At 39.4% G+C, this 15,837-nt stretch overlaps 1 protein-coding gene across 3 annotated transcripts in view; it reads right to left on the bottom strand.

Moving 5' to 3' along the window:
* GALNT2 (polypeptide N-acetylgalactosaminyltransferase 2) overlaps positions 1–15,837 on the bottom strand; it is a 153,495-nt gene that overhangs the window by 24,528 nt on the left and 113,130 nt on the right. For all 3 annotated transcript variants that reach the window (XR_005224791.2, XM_037895223.2, XM_037895224.2), the window contains 3 exons: positions 11,797–11,884; positions 10,535–10,638; positions 7,021–7,147 (listed from right to left, as the gene is read on the bottom strand). Coding sequence is in view for 2 of the 3 variants with exons in the window: in XM_037895223.2 (XP_037751151.1) it covers positions 7,021–7,147; positions 10,535–10,638; positions 11,797–11,884 (319 nt within the window). In the remaining variant the exon portion in view is untranslated. The remainder of the gene's footprint in view (positions 1–7,020; positions 7,148–10,534; positions 10,639–11,796; positions 11,885–15,837) is intronic.

Raw genomic sequence — 15,837 nt, forward strand, 5'->3', positions numbered from 1 at the left:
TGACTGAAGCACACACATTTGGAATGGATTTTGTGCCTTCCTTATACTTAGGCCTGCTCCACACTTAAAATTTAGGTCAACATAGCTATAATGCTCAAGAGTGTGAAAAATCCACACCAAGTGCCTCAGCTATGCCATTATAGTCCCGCAGTGTAGAGATAGCCTAAGGGCTTGTCAACACATGAAAATTAACCCACAATAAGATAGGGTGTGAATTTAAAGTGGATTACCTATTCCTGATTAATTCCATGTGTGGACATACTTATTTTACAATAAAAGAGTTCATACATGGCATTAATCAGGAATAGCAGACCAGTCCTAATAGCAGGTCCAAGCTTCCAATTAGAAAAGGTAAAAAGTTTAGTTCAAGGCTTTTATTTTCTACAAAGCTCTTTTTGAAAGCAATTTTGTTAATTCATTAGGCCACATCTTGCAAAGAAACCAAATTTACTGAGTGGTTTTTGAATCAGCAACTTGGAAGAATCTAAAATCTCAACAGCTGGCAATATTTGACAGTTTGCCTTTTATCTTACAAGCAGTTTTCACTAAAGCCAGAGAAAACTGACACACCATCTTATGGAATGTGCATTTCTCAACCTCCTTTTTGTCCCTCCACTACACACCACCTTGAACGGATAAATAATTGTAAGTGGTGAAACATTTAGACTTATGAACCTAGAGGTTTTGTTACAGCTGAGATGACAAAGAATAAACTGAAGGTTAGACGTTTAAGTAGTGTTACAAATTCTGCATTAAAGATATGAAAATGTTGTCCAAACTCTTCAGAGATTTCTGTGTATTTTTATATATTTATCTTTATGTAAAAAGAGTGTCTTTAAACCTATTCTGAGCTGCAACGTGACTAAAGCTTTGTCATTCTCCAGAATATTCCTCTCGTCATTCTGTAAAAAAAAGTTCTCTTCTGCTTGAGTACAGTCACAAAAAGCAACTCTAAGCTTTTATCAATTCAACATTAAACAGATAATCTGGCACAGAAACATTAACTGATTAGATGTTGTCTTCAAAAAACCTGGTGTGTTACATATGCATACACAGAAGCAGCATCCATGTAGCAAATATTACAGAACCAATTGATAAATATCACACACCTCTGACTGCCTCAGTTGCCTTCTGTCCATTAACCTACCACCCCCAAAACTTACAAATATTTGTAATATTCCAGCTTCCAAAAAGCTTCCAAAAGCTTTTTCTTTATAGGTCAGCCTACCAAAGAAATATTTTCCCCTTCTCTTTCAAATATGGTATTCCTATATGCCAAAAATTACCTCATATGAGAACTGGTATGGGCAACCCTGTCCCAGTAACAGATTTTCTGTGCATAAAAATATCACAATTTGATAGTATGTTGTCATCAGATTCTGTAAGGCTAGAAATAGGAGCTTTATGCTATTGAGGGGGAGATTCTCATCTTCTCAGTGGAACCCAGCATTTGCTTCTAGACTTGGGAGATTGTGAGACCCCTTCAATTTTTAAAAAAAGAAAAGGAGTACTAGTGGCACCTTAGAGACTAACCATTTATTTGAGCATAAGCTTTCGTGAGCTACAGCTCACTTCATCAGATGCATCCGATGAACGGAGCTGTAGCTCACGAAAGCTTATGCTCAAATAAATTGGTTAGTCTCTAAGGTGCCACTAGTACTCCTTTTTTCTTTTTGCGAATACAGACTAACATGGCCGCTACTCTGAAACCTTCAATTTTAAGTAGTTATGTACTTAGGTCATTTTTAGACATCTCTATGACCTCCTGTGGTATGTACAATTAGACAGGAAGGATATGGACAATATTCCCAGTACAAACTTTTTAAACTCTCTAAAATATAGTTTTTCAGCTCTTCCTCCTGTCAAAACTTTCTCTTCACACACACCCCTCTGCTCCCAGAGGGAGCCTTATTACCTTTTACAAAATTAGAAGTGATCGTTTGGGGAATTAAAGTTTTATTTCATTAGCCCCTTCCATGCTCTGAAGCCTGTTTTGTACATTTGGCAATAAAAATCTCTAGTGATTTATGGGACATTACCCATCTTCATCAGCTCAGGGAGGATAGGTCCATGAATGGCTATTAGCCAAGATGTTCAGGGATTCAACCCCATGTTTCAGAGTAACAGCCGTGTTAGTCTGTATTCGCAAAAAGAAAAAGGAGTACTTGTGGCACCTTAGAGACTAACCAATTTATTTGAGCATCCGATGAAGTGAGCTGTAGTTCACGAAAGCTTATGCTCAAATAAATTGGTTAGTCTCTAAGGTGCCACAAGTACTCCTTTTCTTTCTGCGAACCCCATGTTATGGCTGTCCCTAGCCTCTGGTTTGCAAGAAGCTAGGAGTGGACAATGGGGGATGGATCACTCAATGATTGACTGTTCTGTTCATTCCCTCTGCAGCACCTGGCATTGGCCACTGCTGGAAGACAGGATACTGGGCTAGATGGACCTTTGGTCTGACCCAGTATGGCTGTTCTTATGTTATCTTTGGAAACACATATTGCTTTGGGAGTTAAAGACATCTTTAATTTGTATCCTTCTGATTCTGCAGGGGAAATGAAATGACCACGAGCTGGTCAAAAACTCCTGAGTGCAAAAACCACAAGCAAAGAGGAAGCTCAAACAATCTCTGCATTTTGATTGGCGATAATTTCCTTGTGGAAACTGCTAATTTTCTAAATAAACTCCCTTTCAGCCAAAACTGAGGAGTTATTTTTCAGCTCCCCCTCTGCTTCTGGCTTTTGTCAGGGATACTTCCTAATTTAGTCAACAGCAATTCAAGTATAAACAAAATTGTATTAATTAACCTTATCCACCCACCCCCCCCCAAAAGCAATTACAGTGACTTGTAAGGGTTTTCACGGCCTTTCAGTCCTTGATGCAGCTGGGCAGCCAAAGGGGGAGGAGGAGGAAAATCAGCCATGTGGAAAGGCAGAGCAGGAGAGACATTGGTTACAGATTTCAGAGTAGCAGCCGTGTTAGTCTGTATGCGCAAAAAGAAAAGGAGGACTTGTGGCACCTTAGAGACTAACAAATTTATTTGAGCATAAGCTTTCGTGAGCTACAGCTCACTTCATCGGATACATTCAGTGGAAAATAGAGTGGGGAGATTTATATACACAGAGAACATGAAACAGTGGGTGTTACCATACACACTGTAACAAGAGTGATCAGGTAAGGTGAGCTATTACCAATAGGAGAGCGGGCGGGGTGGGGGGAACTTTTTGTAGTGATAATCAAGGTGGGCCATTTCCAGCAGCTGACAAGAACTTCTGAGGAACAGTGGGGGGACGGGGGGAGATAAACATGGGGAAATAGTTTTACTTTGTGTAATGACCCATGCACTCCCTGTCTCTATTCAAGCCTAAGTTCATTGTATCCAGTTTGCAAATTAATTCCAATTCAGCAGTCTCTCCTTGGAGTCTGTTTTTAAGTTTTTTTGTTGAAGTATTGCCACTTTTAGGTCTGTAATCGAGTGACCAGAGAGATTGAAGTGTTCTCCAACTGGTTTTTGAATGTTATAATCCTTGACGTCTGATTTGTGTCCATTTATTCCTTTACGTAGAGACTGTCCAGTTTGACCAATGTACATGGCAGAGGGGCACTGCTGGTACATGATGGCATATATCACATTTGTAGATCTGCAGGTGAACGAGTCTCTGATATTGTGGCTGATGTGATTAGGCCCTATGATGTATTCAGGGCACACCACTCCCCACTGTTCCTCAGACATTCTTGTCAACTGCTGGAAATGGCCCACCTTGATCATCACTACAAAAGGTCCCCCCCACCCAGCTCTCCTGCTGGTAATAGCTCACCTTACCTGATCACTCTCATTACAGTGTGTATGGTAACACCCATTGTTTCATGTTCTCTGTGTATATAAGTCTCCCCACTCTATTTTCCACTGAATGTATCCGATGAAGTGAGCTGTAGCTCACGAAAGCTTACGCTCAAATAAATTGGTTAGTCTCTAAGGTGCCACAAGTCCTCCTTTTTTTTTGCGAATACAGACTAACACGGCTGCTACTCTGAATCCTGTCAAAATTGTTGGAGAAGGTGGTGATGGTGCCTCCCTTAAAAGCTCTTTCCCCCTGGCCCAATGACTATCCATTGTCATTCATAGTGACAATTTGTACAGGGAAAGTGTGAGAATGACACTGCAACCTGGACCGTAGAGCACTCTCCCTCAGTGTGGGAGACACAATTTCAAATTCTTTGTCTCTCACATTCCAGGTGAATGCCCTAACCCCTGGGCTAAAACTTATAAGGGATGAACCTCCACCTCTTGTCATTTTCTGAATCTGGTGTCTGCCTTTCCTTTGCTTTGTCAAAATGCCTGAAATTTAAAATAGAATTTTTGGTCAGAACCAAAAAGTTGAACTTTGACATTACCAAAACATTTTGATTTTTCCAGTTTGGTTGAAACAATTGTGTGAATCTGACACAAATTCGCAAATAGTTTTGGTTAACCCAAACATGCTTTCTTGGCTAGTAGCTATTTGTCTGAAAAATTTCACCCATCTCTATTAAGTACCTATTAAGTCTTTTGGGAGGAAAAGCGTCTTGGTATTAGCCCAAAACTGAAAATTGCAGAGCAGTGTGCAAATTACATAGTCTTTCATTAACATGACCCTGAAAGCTACTGTGAAATTGATATGCAGTTACGTCATAAACCCAACCCATATAGTGGAATCAGTAGATCATCTTATTCCCTGGTAATAATGTAATGTAATCAAGACAGGGTATTTCATTATCAATCTTTTGTTTCCTCACATGTGCCATTAATAATTTTCCACAGCAGCATAACATTCAGATCTCAACAGAAAGGGGAAAGCAGATATTTAAAGAAAAATCCCTGCTAAAACTATTCAGAGAAACAAGACCAGTAATTTTATTTCACCAAATCAGCCAATTCATTAGTGCTGCGTAAAAAGTAGAATCAATCTGCACTTCCAAAGAGAGAGTATTTTATCTAATGTGAAACACTGCCTAAGGGATTGGCTCAAAAGCTTCCAGGTGTGAAGAATGTATGTCTGGGCTCCCTAGATCAGTGGTTTTCAAAGTTCAGGTCGCGACCAGCACTGGGTTGTGGAATGCAAGGCACTGGGTTGCCTTACTCAGCACCCAGAGACCGTGGCAGCCAGCCGTGAAAACTAGTAGCCCCTACCTGTTCTGAAACCGCACTGCATCCTGGCAACAGGTCCGGCTCGTAGGCAGGGGGGCCACAGGGCTCCGTGTGCTACCCCCACCCCGAGCACTGGCTCCGCACTCGGGGGGTGGGGGGTGGGATGGGGGGATGTGCCTGTGGGCGAGAGCCACTTGGAGTCGCTTGCGCCCCTCCACTTAGGAGCCAGACCTGCTGGCTGCTTCTGGGGCACAGCGCAGTCCGCGGTGCCAGGACAGGCAGGAAGCCTGACTCTGCATCCTGACTGTGCTGCTGACCAGGAGCAGCTGGAGGTAAGCCCACGCCCCAATCCCTTGCCCCACCCCTGAGACGCCCAACCCCCCCAACCCAGAGCCCCCCCCCACATCCCAAACCCCTCATCCCCAGCTCCATCGGATCGTGGGCATCAACAATTTTCTTCTACTGGGTCACCAGAAAAAAAAAGTTTGAAAACCACTGCTCTAGATGACTCGTATTAAATATGATTTGCTTGGGCTCCAGAATCCCTACAGTACAAAACACATCATTTTATTCTGTTTGCATTTAGCATTTTGTAAATCCTATAAATTATTGATGCTTCATCAACTTGGGAGAACTTGGAGGAATTCCCAAACGCAAATGCTCGACATACTTTGTGCCTAGAATAAGGGTTTGTCTATGCTACGGATACTACAGTGGCTCAGCTACAGTGCTGTGGTGACGTAATACAGACTCTTCTTACAGTGACAGAAGGGGTTTTTCCATCTGCCTTGCCAAGTGGCGGTAGCATTCGTCCATCAACCTAGTAGCATCTACACTGGGTTAGGCTGGCATAGCTATGGTGCTCAATTTCACACCCCTTAATGACATACTTATGTTGATCTAAACTTTAAGTGTAGACCAGGCCTCACGCTGCATCTCTGATTCTCTGGGAAAACAACACGTGAATGTAATACTACTACAATGTACTTATACTGTACCTTGATGCATAGGTCTCAAAGCTCTTTACAAAAGTTGATAAAAATCATTTTCCTCATTCTACAGAACTGAGAAGAAGTTAGTGATTCAAGTTCACACAGTGAATCAATAGCAGAGATGGGATTTCTTAACTTCTGAACCATGCTGCCTCCCCAAAAAGGTGGGGCGGGGGAGGGTTAAAGTTACAGTATAAGGAAGGAAAACTTCATATAACAAACAGAAAGAAAGAGGAGTGGATATTTTTGACAGGTCAGATTCTAATAGGTACTACTCATTGCAAGTATCAGAATCTGGGCCTATGTGATTATTAACATGACACCACAGAATTGTTTAGTATTGAACTAGCAACCCCAAACCAAAATGTAACACACAAATATACAAAAAGATCACACCGTTGGTGGATTCTGAGGGTCTGACGTGGAAAAATGAACAATTTAATTTTCTTCATCTTTTAAAAACAGACTGAATACTGAAGACAAAGCCTTTATTTCCCTCAAGACCTTTTAAGAAGATATACACACAAAGTTTTCAAAGTTGATAAGTTTCCATTGTTAAAATATTTTCCATTGCTTCCCTTTCCGCATTTGGCCCAGAATTCTTCCGGCTGATAGCAGGCAATTCCTTACCTCTTTATTAAAACGTTTCACCACTATCAGCTTAATCTTCCAATTTTTATTTTTGCCCTAATTTCAGCATCTGAATTATCACTAGGGCTGAAAGGTAATCTCCTTTTAATTAAAAAATTTCTTCATAAGATTTTCACTTCAGATCCTATTGTACATATTTTTAGTAAAAGGCCCTGGAAGTTTAATGAAGTTACTGCCACCTGCTGGCTAACTGGAAAAACCCCAAAATCCACAGTTCCACAATTTAGCCAAGAACTTGCAAATAGTTACCTTGCAAACACAGTACCACTCCCACCAGGGAAGGTGTAAGGATGTTGCTTGCGGAATACATGACCCACTCTGCTGCATGGGATAATTTCAAGGCTCCCTCCACATTGCCACACTCTGAATGAAATCTCTGCAATTAGGAATGCATGATAAGTATCCACATAAACCTAAAGTAATTTGTAAATTCTGACTCTTCACACATTTTTCCAATATATGCACTATGTCACGTAGGATTAAAGGAAAATATTTAGCTTGCAGAGAACATAATGAGCTTTTATAGGTACTTGCCTGCAAGAAAAGTAAAGATGACTCTCCGAAAAAGCTAACAAACTGGGCTCAGCATGTCTGACAGTCTCACTTCAGTGTTCTCTAAACTCTGGAGAAGCAGCTATGGATTTATATCCCTTTGCCTGCCAGTATTTATAAAGTTCCACTGGTGAGAGTTTACACAGCTTTCGGCCCAGAGATTAAAATCTATAGTGGACCGATGTGAAACAAAACAACTAAATTCAAGTGTGAGCTATGTAGAGTTGTACTTATTGATAAAAGTTTGAAGCTAGTTTGCATAGTTTCAGCAGAGAGCTGGGTGAAGGGTAAGCACACAACAGATGTCAATATTAGAAGTCATACGGGGTTTAGGAGGATTTCTTCTGAATGTCAGATCATGGAATTAGAACTGGCACAGTTTGCACAAAAAGCTAGCTTTTTAAAAAAAGGATTGAAATAATCACGAATTCAGTCCAACAAGATAGCGTTTGTATTCAATATTGAAGTTGATTTTATTTTTACAATAAATTTTGAAATACCTGCCTGCAAGCCAAATTCTGTTGCCTGGCCCTGCGTGTGTGATCTCTCACACCAAACCGGCAGCCCTCAATATAAAAGGCAAAATGCGACTATGTAATGTTAACAGCTTGGTTCATCATGAAAGAGTCAACCCATTGTTCTCTAAAATGTGTCGTTTTAAATACTACTCTCCCTTTTTTCCCCCTCTCGCAGCTGCAAATGTTTCAACGCTCCCCCTATCATCTCCGTCCCAGGGGCTAGTGCAGATGAGAAGGCAGAAAAAAAACGCACTCATGATGAAATGTTCTGAGCTCATGCAGTCCTCCCACACTGAAAGAGCTCAGCAGAATGTGTGGAGGAAAACAATGGCAGAGTCCAGGAAAGCAGAAAATGAACACGAGGACAGGAGGGACGAGCAAGATGAGAGGTTGCGGGAGCAAGAGGAGAGGTGGTGGCAGCGTGATGAGAGGAGGCAGGATGCAATGCTGAGGCTACTGGGGGATCAAACGGATATGCTCTGGCTTCTGGTGGAGGAAAGACAGCAGGAGCACAGACCGCTGCTGCAGCCCCTGTGTAACCACCCACCCTCCTCCCCAAGTTCCATGCACTCCGCCGACTTAATGCGCTTAGTGTGGACATATGTAATCGACTGCATAAAATCTATTTCTAAAAATTGACTTCTGTAATGTCGACCTAATTTCGTAGTGTAGACATACCCTTAGAAACTCTTCACCTTGAGAGAATTACAGCTTCCAGTCTGCCCTCCCCGCCCCACCTCAAGCTCCTGATCCTGAAAAGCATTTAAGCACCTGCTTAACTTTAAGCACATGAAGTCAGTAGGACCACTCATGCTTAAAATTAAATATGTACTTAAGTGCTCTTCTGGATTCGGGCCAAAAGAGTGAAAGGAAACCGTATAGAGAACGTATGGGACAGCAGGAGAGAAAGTGCTTGGACAGGGATCTCAGGGCTGTGTTCCCACAGAAGGAAAAAAGGACTGAGTGAGCTGATGGAACCTTCCATCAGCAGGTAAAGAAAGAAGGGCATTAAAATATACTGACTGGCTCACGGATAATACTGTATGCACTGGTTTAAAAATGCTTTCAGTTAAAGTAAAGTCAACTGCAACATGCAGTATTAGTTTTACAATGAATTTCCTAGTAATTTTTAAAAAAGTCAACCATAATTGCAACATTCAAATAAGCATGATTTAGTAATGCACAATCAACATGAGAGCCAAACACTTGAATCAAGTGTTTGAATACTCTCATGTGTATTATAGTTCAGCCAGGAGTTATTTTAGTGAAGTTCCATGGCCTGTGTTATATAGGAGGTGAGACCAGACAATCCTTCCAATCCTTGAATGTACTGAATTATTTGTATTACTGTAGTGTACTTCTGGCAACAGATTCATATAAATGCACTCCGAGGCTTTAAATAAGTGTGTATGTAAAAACCCTGAATGGATGGATGGATATATGACACACTAAAAGTTTGAAAGTAGTGTACTGTGCATATGCAGTACACAAATTTGAACTGTAACTGGTTTCTAAATTAAAGTACTTTAAAAAATGTCTAAGATACTTAATATAGTAAAACTATATTTTATTTTATATATTTTAATATAGTAAAACAAAGTAAAACTATTTCCTCTTGTTTATTTCCCCCCCTACTGTTCTGGTCAACTGCTGGAAATGGCCCACCTTGATTATCACTACAAAAGGTTCCCTCCCGCCCCCACTCTCCTGTTGGTAATAGCTCACCTTTCCTGATCACTCTTGTTACAGTGTGTATGGTAACACCCATTGTTTCATGTTCTCTCTGTATATAAAATCTCCCCCCTATATTTTCCATTGTATGCATCCGATGAAGTGAGCTGTAGCTCACGAAAGCTTATGCTCTAATAAATGTTAGTCTTTAAGGTGCCACAAGTACTCCTTTTCTTTTTGTGGATACAGACTAACACGGCTGCTACTCTGAAACCTCTTAATATAGTCCTTCAGTAAAGACAGAAGCAAACTGGAAGTTCTAAAAAACTGTCACAGTGAAAAATGTTTTTGAATACACCTCTCTTAGCAGAAGCAGAAAACTTCATGCTACTGTAACCCAAACAACCAAAACAGAATTATTCAGCTCAAATATCACCCTTAGCCCAAGAACAAGCATTGGAACATGGCCAAAGGCCAGTTTTTTCCCAAAATAATAGAACTATCTTAAACTTAGGTCCAAGTGGTCTACTAGGACAGATGATAAAAAATTATATTAGATCAGTCTTCAGCCAGCTACATTTTAATTGATTTTTTAAAGTATACATAAGAGGATTAAACCCATGAACTTTTGTGTTCTGCTTTACATGATTAAATTTCAGCAACATCTTAAGAAGCCCCTTAAACTGGTAGCACTTAGACACTGCTGCATTTTAATCAATTTAGCTAGAAGAGAATGCCATTTTAGAGCTATACCGGAAATTATTTTTCAAAAATGCAATCTGTAATCCTGTAATTTCTTACTTCCATTTTATTGGCCTGCCTTTTCACAAAAATAATTGAACTGTATAGTTAACAAATGCTTCCCTCTCAGTCACTCATATTCAACATTCTAGTCCTACCCCGTTCTAATTCTTTATTTTAATCTGAAGCTTGGCGGTCTCCGAATTTTTGCCAATAATCCACTTAGTCTTAACTGTCATTTAAATCCTGACTGTACAAACAGAAGAAAGCCATGTACATACCTAAGTTTTCTCCACCCCACACATCCATCATCATATCGTACTTTCCTAACTCTTCGAAATAGAATTTGTCCATCACAAACAACCCGCCAGCTATCATTGGTGTTCTAAAGAGACAGAAGGGAGAAAAGTCAGAAGTTAAATATTTAATGATCTGCCAGTTTATTGTGCTTTATCATTTGAACCTTCAAGGCTGAATGCTTACTTGAAGTAGTCTTGCAATATTTTTATCTTGAAGGCATTTAGTCACTATTCCTTGTATAGCACTACATGCATACTACCACACTAGCATTTCTAAGGAATATACTGCTTCATGGCTTATATACCTAAAGTTTGTTTCTATTTCCAGATCCTTATTCAGGTCTCTCATTCCTTTTATATAGGACACGTACTCAGAGTCAAACTGAATTTTAAAACCTTTACCATAGTCTTAGCATAATAAAGGTATTAATTTCAATTCAAGAAAGAAGGGGTCATCTTATAAGTGCAGACAGTACACTAAGATCCTTAGAAATAATAGTTATTTTGCACTTATAACCGATTCTAGCTAAGGGTCTCAAGAGTGCTATACAAGCAATGAAAGAACTAAGCCTCATCACCCCAATGAGGTAGGGTAAATATCCTCTTTTGCAGCTGGGGAAATGAAGTAGTCCATTCAGTCATATTTACATTTTTCAATGTTTGTCAAGCCAAGTGGTGTGCATAGAGTATATATTATAATGTGTTCATGTCATATACATCTGACAGTTAACTGTTGATAGTTAACCTATGATGTTTAACAGGCCAACAAGCTGGTTAAAAACAGTTCTACGCATTCTAGAAAAAGGGAAAAACAGAAGAAGCTCTTGATGTTAACTATTAAATGCTATCAGACTTTTGCTTATTACGTTTATCAATAATGGAAGCTGAACAATGAATAACAGTGATTATTTCCATTCAAATCCACAGACTTGTACTATCAGTTTCTTGCTTCTGTTCCATGTGGTACAACATCAGCTTGCACAATACTAAAAACCATAGGTGAAGGATGGGAAAGGAAAAAAGTAATGGATGACTCAGCTTCAGGCAATGTTCTAGAAAAACATAGTCCTGCAAGTTTTTGTCTTGCATTTAAACTTTCATAAAAGGACTCCCTAGCACTTATCAGTTAGCATAGGGATCATTTGTCAAAGACAACATTTGGGAGATGATAGCTCAGGAAGTTGCACTTTTTAAAATATCTACAACATTGTTTTGTGAGGGGAAAGATGTTGACAGGAACATACTTTATGGGAGCAACTGGGTTTCCTTGTCTTGCTCTTCTTTGCTCTGGTGTCATGTAATCCCATTTGAACACCAAGTTCCAATCAAAGCCTAAAAGGGGGGGAAAATCAGAAAGGAAAAAAATTGAAAGTTAATTGAAGTTTTAATTCATTGTTCAGCTTTTACTGATGCTTTTTCTGACTAAAAATTGGGAACGGACATTCAGATTAGATGGTTAGCGCAAAACAAATAGTTTAACATAAGGATTCAAATGAACATCTGAGCTCAGGTAAACATCTGAGGGGAGAACAGAAATGAAAAGGAAAGGATGGAACAAATAAAATTCTGGATGGAAGAGAAGAATCTAGATATGAGACAGAAATGGGCTCAAATGTAAACTAAATTTATCTTGAAATACTTCTATATTGTATTTTAAAACCCACAGTCAGCAACACTAAATGAGAAACAAAAAGCCTTGGTATGGATCTAGTCTCATACATCTCTGGTTAAGTAGAGCATCAAAGAACTTTCAGTCATCATGGACACATGAGAGGTCATTACCAGTTATCTGATTTGTCAGATTATACATATCACTCCCACAGCAGCTAATGTTTGTTTATTTGTTCATCTCTGTTTATTACAAGCAGCACTCTCCTGGATGTCACCATAGGTTATTTGCAATTTCATTCACCTACCTAGTTTGGAAACCTACTTATGCCACTTTCTTTAACTGCATGCTTAGAAAATATGGCATGTTAAAACCTTCAGGTGCAGTGCTTTATGTTTAACTAAAATTGTTTTATGTAAGGGTGAAAAACTTTTCTTTGGACAGCTTGCTTTGTGAATTAAGATTAGAAAAACAAGCATAGAAACTGCCAAAGCTAGATCAGACTAGTCATGTATCCAGTCCAACATTCTGTCTCCAACTGTGGTTCGTACCAGATGCTTCAGAAGAAGGTGCGAGAAACCCAGCAGCTATGGGATAATTGGCCAACAGTGAAAATTTCTTCCTATTCCCGCATCTCTGAGGAAGCCTCATGCCCTGAAGCATGGAAGTTTACAAACTATACTAGGAGAAAGCTACAATGTTTATTGCGTAATGGCTAACATGACAGCTATTCACACTATACCTCCTACCAAAAGCATTTAGAACAGATGAGGTCATCTAATGGAGGATTTCCAGATTTGTCAAGAGAGATCAGAGGTTTTCCTTTTCTGAATGGAGGTATAGCGGTTTGCCTTTGGAGAAATGGGATAGATAGGAAAAGGACAAAACTGGCTCAGGAAACATTTGCCCCACCAAGTCTATTGCACTAAGGATCCTTAACACGTACCAGTAGATTTCTGCCTGGTAGGATTGATGTGGACAGCAAAATGAAAACAGCTGAATCCATCTTCGACCCCACAAGATATTTATATTAATTTTATATTCACAGAAAATGAGTAGTAGTTCTGAAGTATTTCATCAGACAAGCGTGCCAACAGGGCAAACCTCTTTACAAGTTTGGAGGTTCCTATAAAATGTTTATTCTTTATTTTATTTCTATAAAAACTAAAAAAAAGCATTTCCACATTACATTTAGAGCTTTCATCTCTTAAAAAGCACTTTTAGATATAAAAGGAAGTAGTATTACATTAGATAACAAAATCTCCATCACAACAAGAAAAATGTACCCTGATACTTTGTATCCTATTAAGTCAAATTTATTTTGTACTCCATAAAATGATTTGAATTACAGTGACCTATACTGTAGCTGCTGTTCCAGTGCACAAGCACTATTGAGACAAAGAGTTACATACCCTATACTGAAAACAAGGGGTCTCTTTTGGAACGCAGGAGAGTGTTACAAAACAACACAGAATAAGCGTAGAAAGCACTTTAATGATAGTATTGTTTTTGCTTCACCATCTTCAGTGACTGCGGAAAGCCTGAGCTCAATGAGCTGAGATCACCTACTCGATAACAGGAGTTGTTTTAAACAGCACGTTTATATGTATCACTCAAGTGCAGGCCTCATGTGAAAAAGGTTTTTCCTCTTCCTTCATGTGCAAGATAATTTATGGACACTCCTATCACTAAGTGTTTAGATCTAATTTAATAACATTCTATTACAGTAATTGAAAATATTTTTTCAACAGGTAACAACACTTACAACATTAACAGTATGAAGAGGTTGAAAACTGTCTTGGACCAAAAAGATGAAAATACATGGATTTGGAAACGGTGGTCAGATTTAGAAATGAATGTAAAGAATTTTTTTCCCTTTCTCCTACTCTTTAAAAAAAAAAAATAATAATAATAAATAATAATAAATAATAAATTTAGTGCTTGGAAAAAACACCAGACTGCTAGTCCTGGGTAATTAAGTTCTCTCCCTACAGATCATGTATAAAAGCAGCGTAAGAAAGATTTCCCATGCCTCAGTCATGACATGGAGAGACTACATCTAGGGATGAAAGGATAGCTCAGTTTCCATGCTTAGTCTTCGGCCTTTGCTGAGATGGTCAGAGATGCCACATGTCCCAGTGACTCTGATTGGGGTCTGTCCTCAGGGAACAGGGGGACACCACAAATTCATGTAACAGACCTCTAAACTATTTTTAAAAGTTTGAACATGCAACATTTCTATTGCTAAAATTCAAAAGTAGGCAAATCCCACCTTTTGAGTCCATGATGGCAGAGGGTCCCACATGCTTAAACTGATGGGGGGCAAGTGGGCAGGACTGGGGAACCACAGCTCCATAGGAGTAACATGAGGAGTAGCGGCAGACTATTAGACACATTCACCATTACCCTCTCTTCCTCTCTCCACCCATTCCCATGGAGCAAGGGTTTAAGCAGCACAACCACTATGGCAGCTAGTCCACAGCTGGAAGGAGGGAATACTACCTCAGTTGGCAGAGAATTCCAATGCACAAATAGTGGTGCACAGATATCCAGGATTTAAAAGCATGGCAAACAAAAACACTAGACTTGCATATTTTAGAAAGCTGGCACATGTATACATACCACCACCAGAATGCTTAGGAAGTGCTAATTTTGTATACATTTAGAATTCAGTTATTTACCTTCTTTATAATAATGAGCATATAATTGTGGGGAAATTGCATGCCTCAGCGTATTAATAAAGGGATAAGGAGCCTCTCATCTCCAGGTCACAGGTTGGAACTTGACACTCAAGCGTAGTGTCTGAAGTGAAGACTGACCATATTCAGTCTAGTTTCATCAGTAGGGATCGTTCCTAAGACAGCCAATGTAACTAGCAAATGCAGTGGCAGTCTCAGTAAACACTAAAGACTAAATGGGCATGGAAACTGAACTATCCTCCCTGAACGGATCCCCTCTAAGCCATGGTTGAAACACATTGGAGATCAGCATGAAGGGGTTTCCACTGACACTGCTTACACAGTACCTGTCATGTGAACAGAGTTCAGTTTCCAGGGTTGTCACTCATCCACTTTGCTTTGTCTTGTATTTTAATGGCAGCACCGAAGAGCTCAGCCCTGGTTTGAAGTTTTATAAGTGTTGTATAAAGTGCTTATTGTCAGTCAACTATTCACACAATAGGTTCAGGGAGTGCTTTTAATTTATTATTTTGAAAGAAAGACACTACTATTTCTAACAGAGTTCTCCATCATAAAATTAAGGAATAATGGAATGGTAGAATCTTTCTAACCAGTATATATATATTTTTAAAGGTAGCCACTGTACCCTACCATGCACACAATTAATGACTGTATTGTCAAATAGTTTAGTCCAACTGTTTGAGATGAGAGTTTAGTTTTAATTTTTAAACAATGTGCATGCATGCATGCATGCATCGGGGCAGAGAGAGTGAGGAAAAAAAAAAAAAAAAATCAACAAGTACTCCACTACTGATGACTTGCCAAGCTATATAGAGATAAATGCCTTATCATCCAAGACCAGAATCAAATACTGTGCCATATGCTTCTCCTGAAGTGCATGCAAAATTACCATAAACATTGGTGAGAGTTTTGCATGAGAACAGGGTAGTATAAACCTTAAGAGTTTGTTTATGGCTCAAAAGAAACAGTTTTCAAAT

The sequence above is a fragment of the Chelonia mydas genome, chromosome 3, assembly GCF_015237465.2.
Source record: "Chelonia mydas isolate rCheMyd1 chromosome 3, rCheMyd1.pri.v2, whole genome shotgun sequence".
NCBI classification, from domain to species: Eukaryota; Metazoa; Chordata; order Testudines; family Cheloniidae; genus Chelonia; species Chelonia mydas.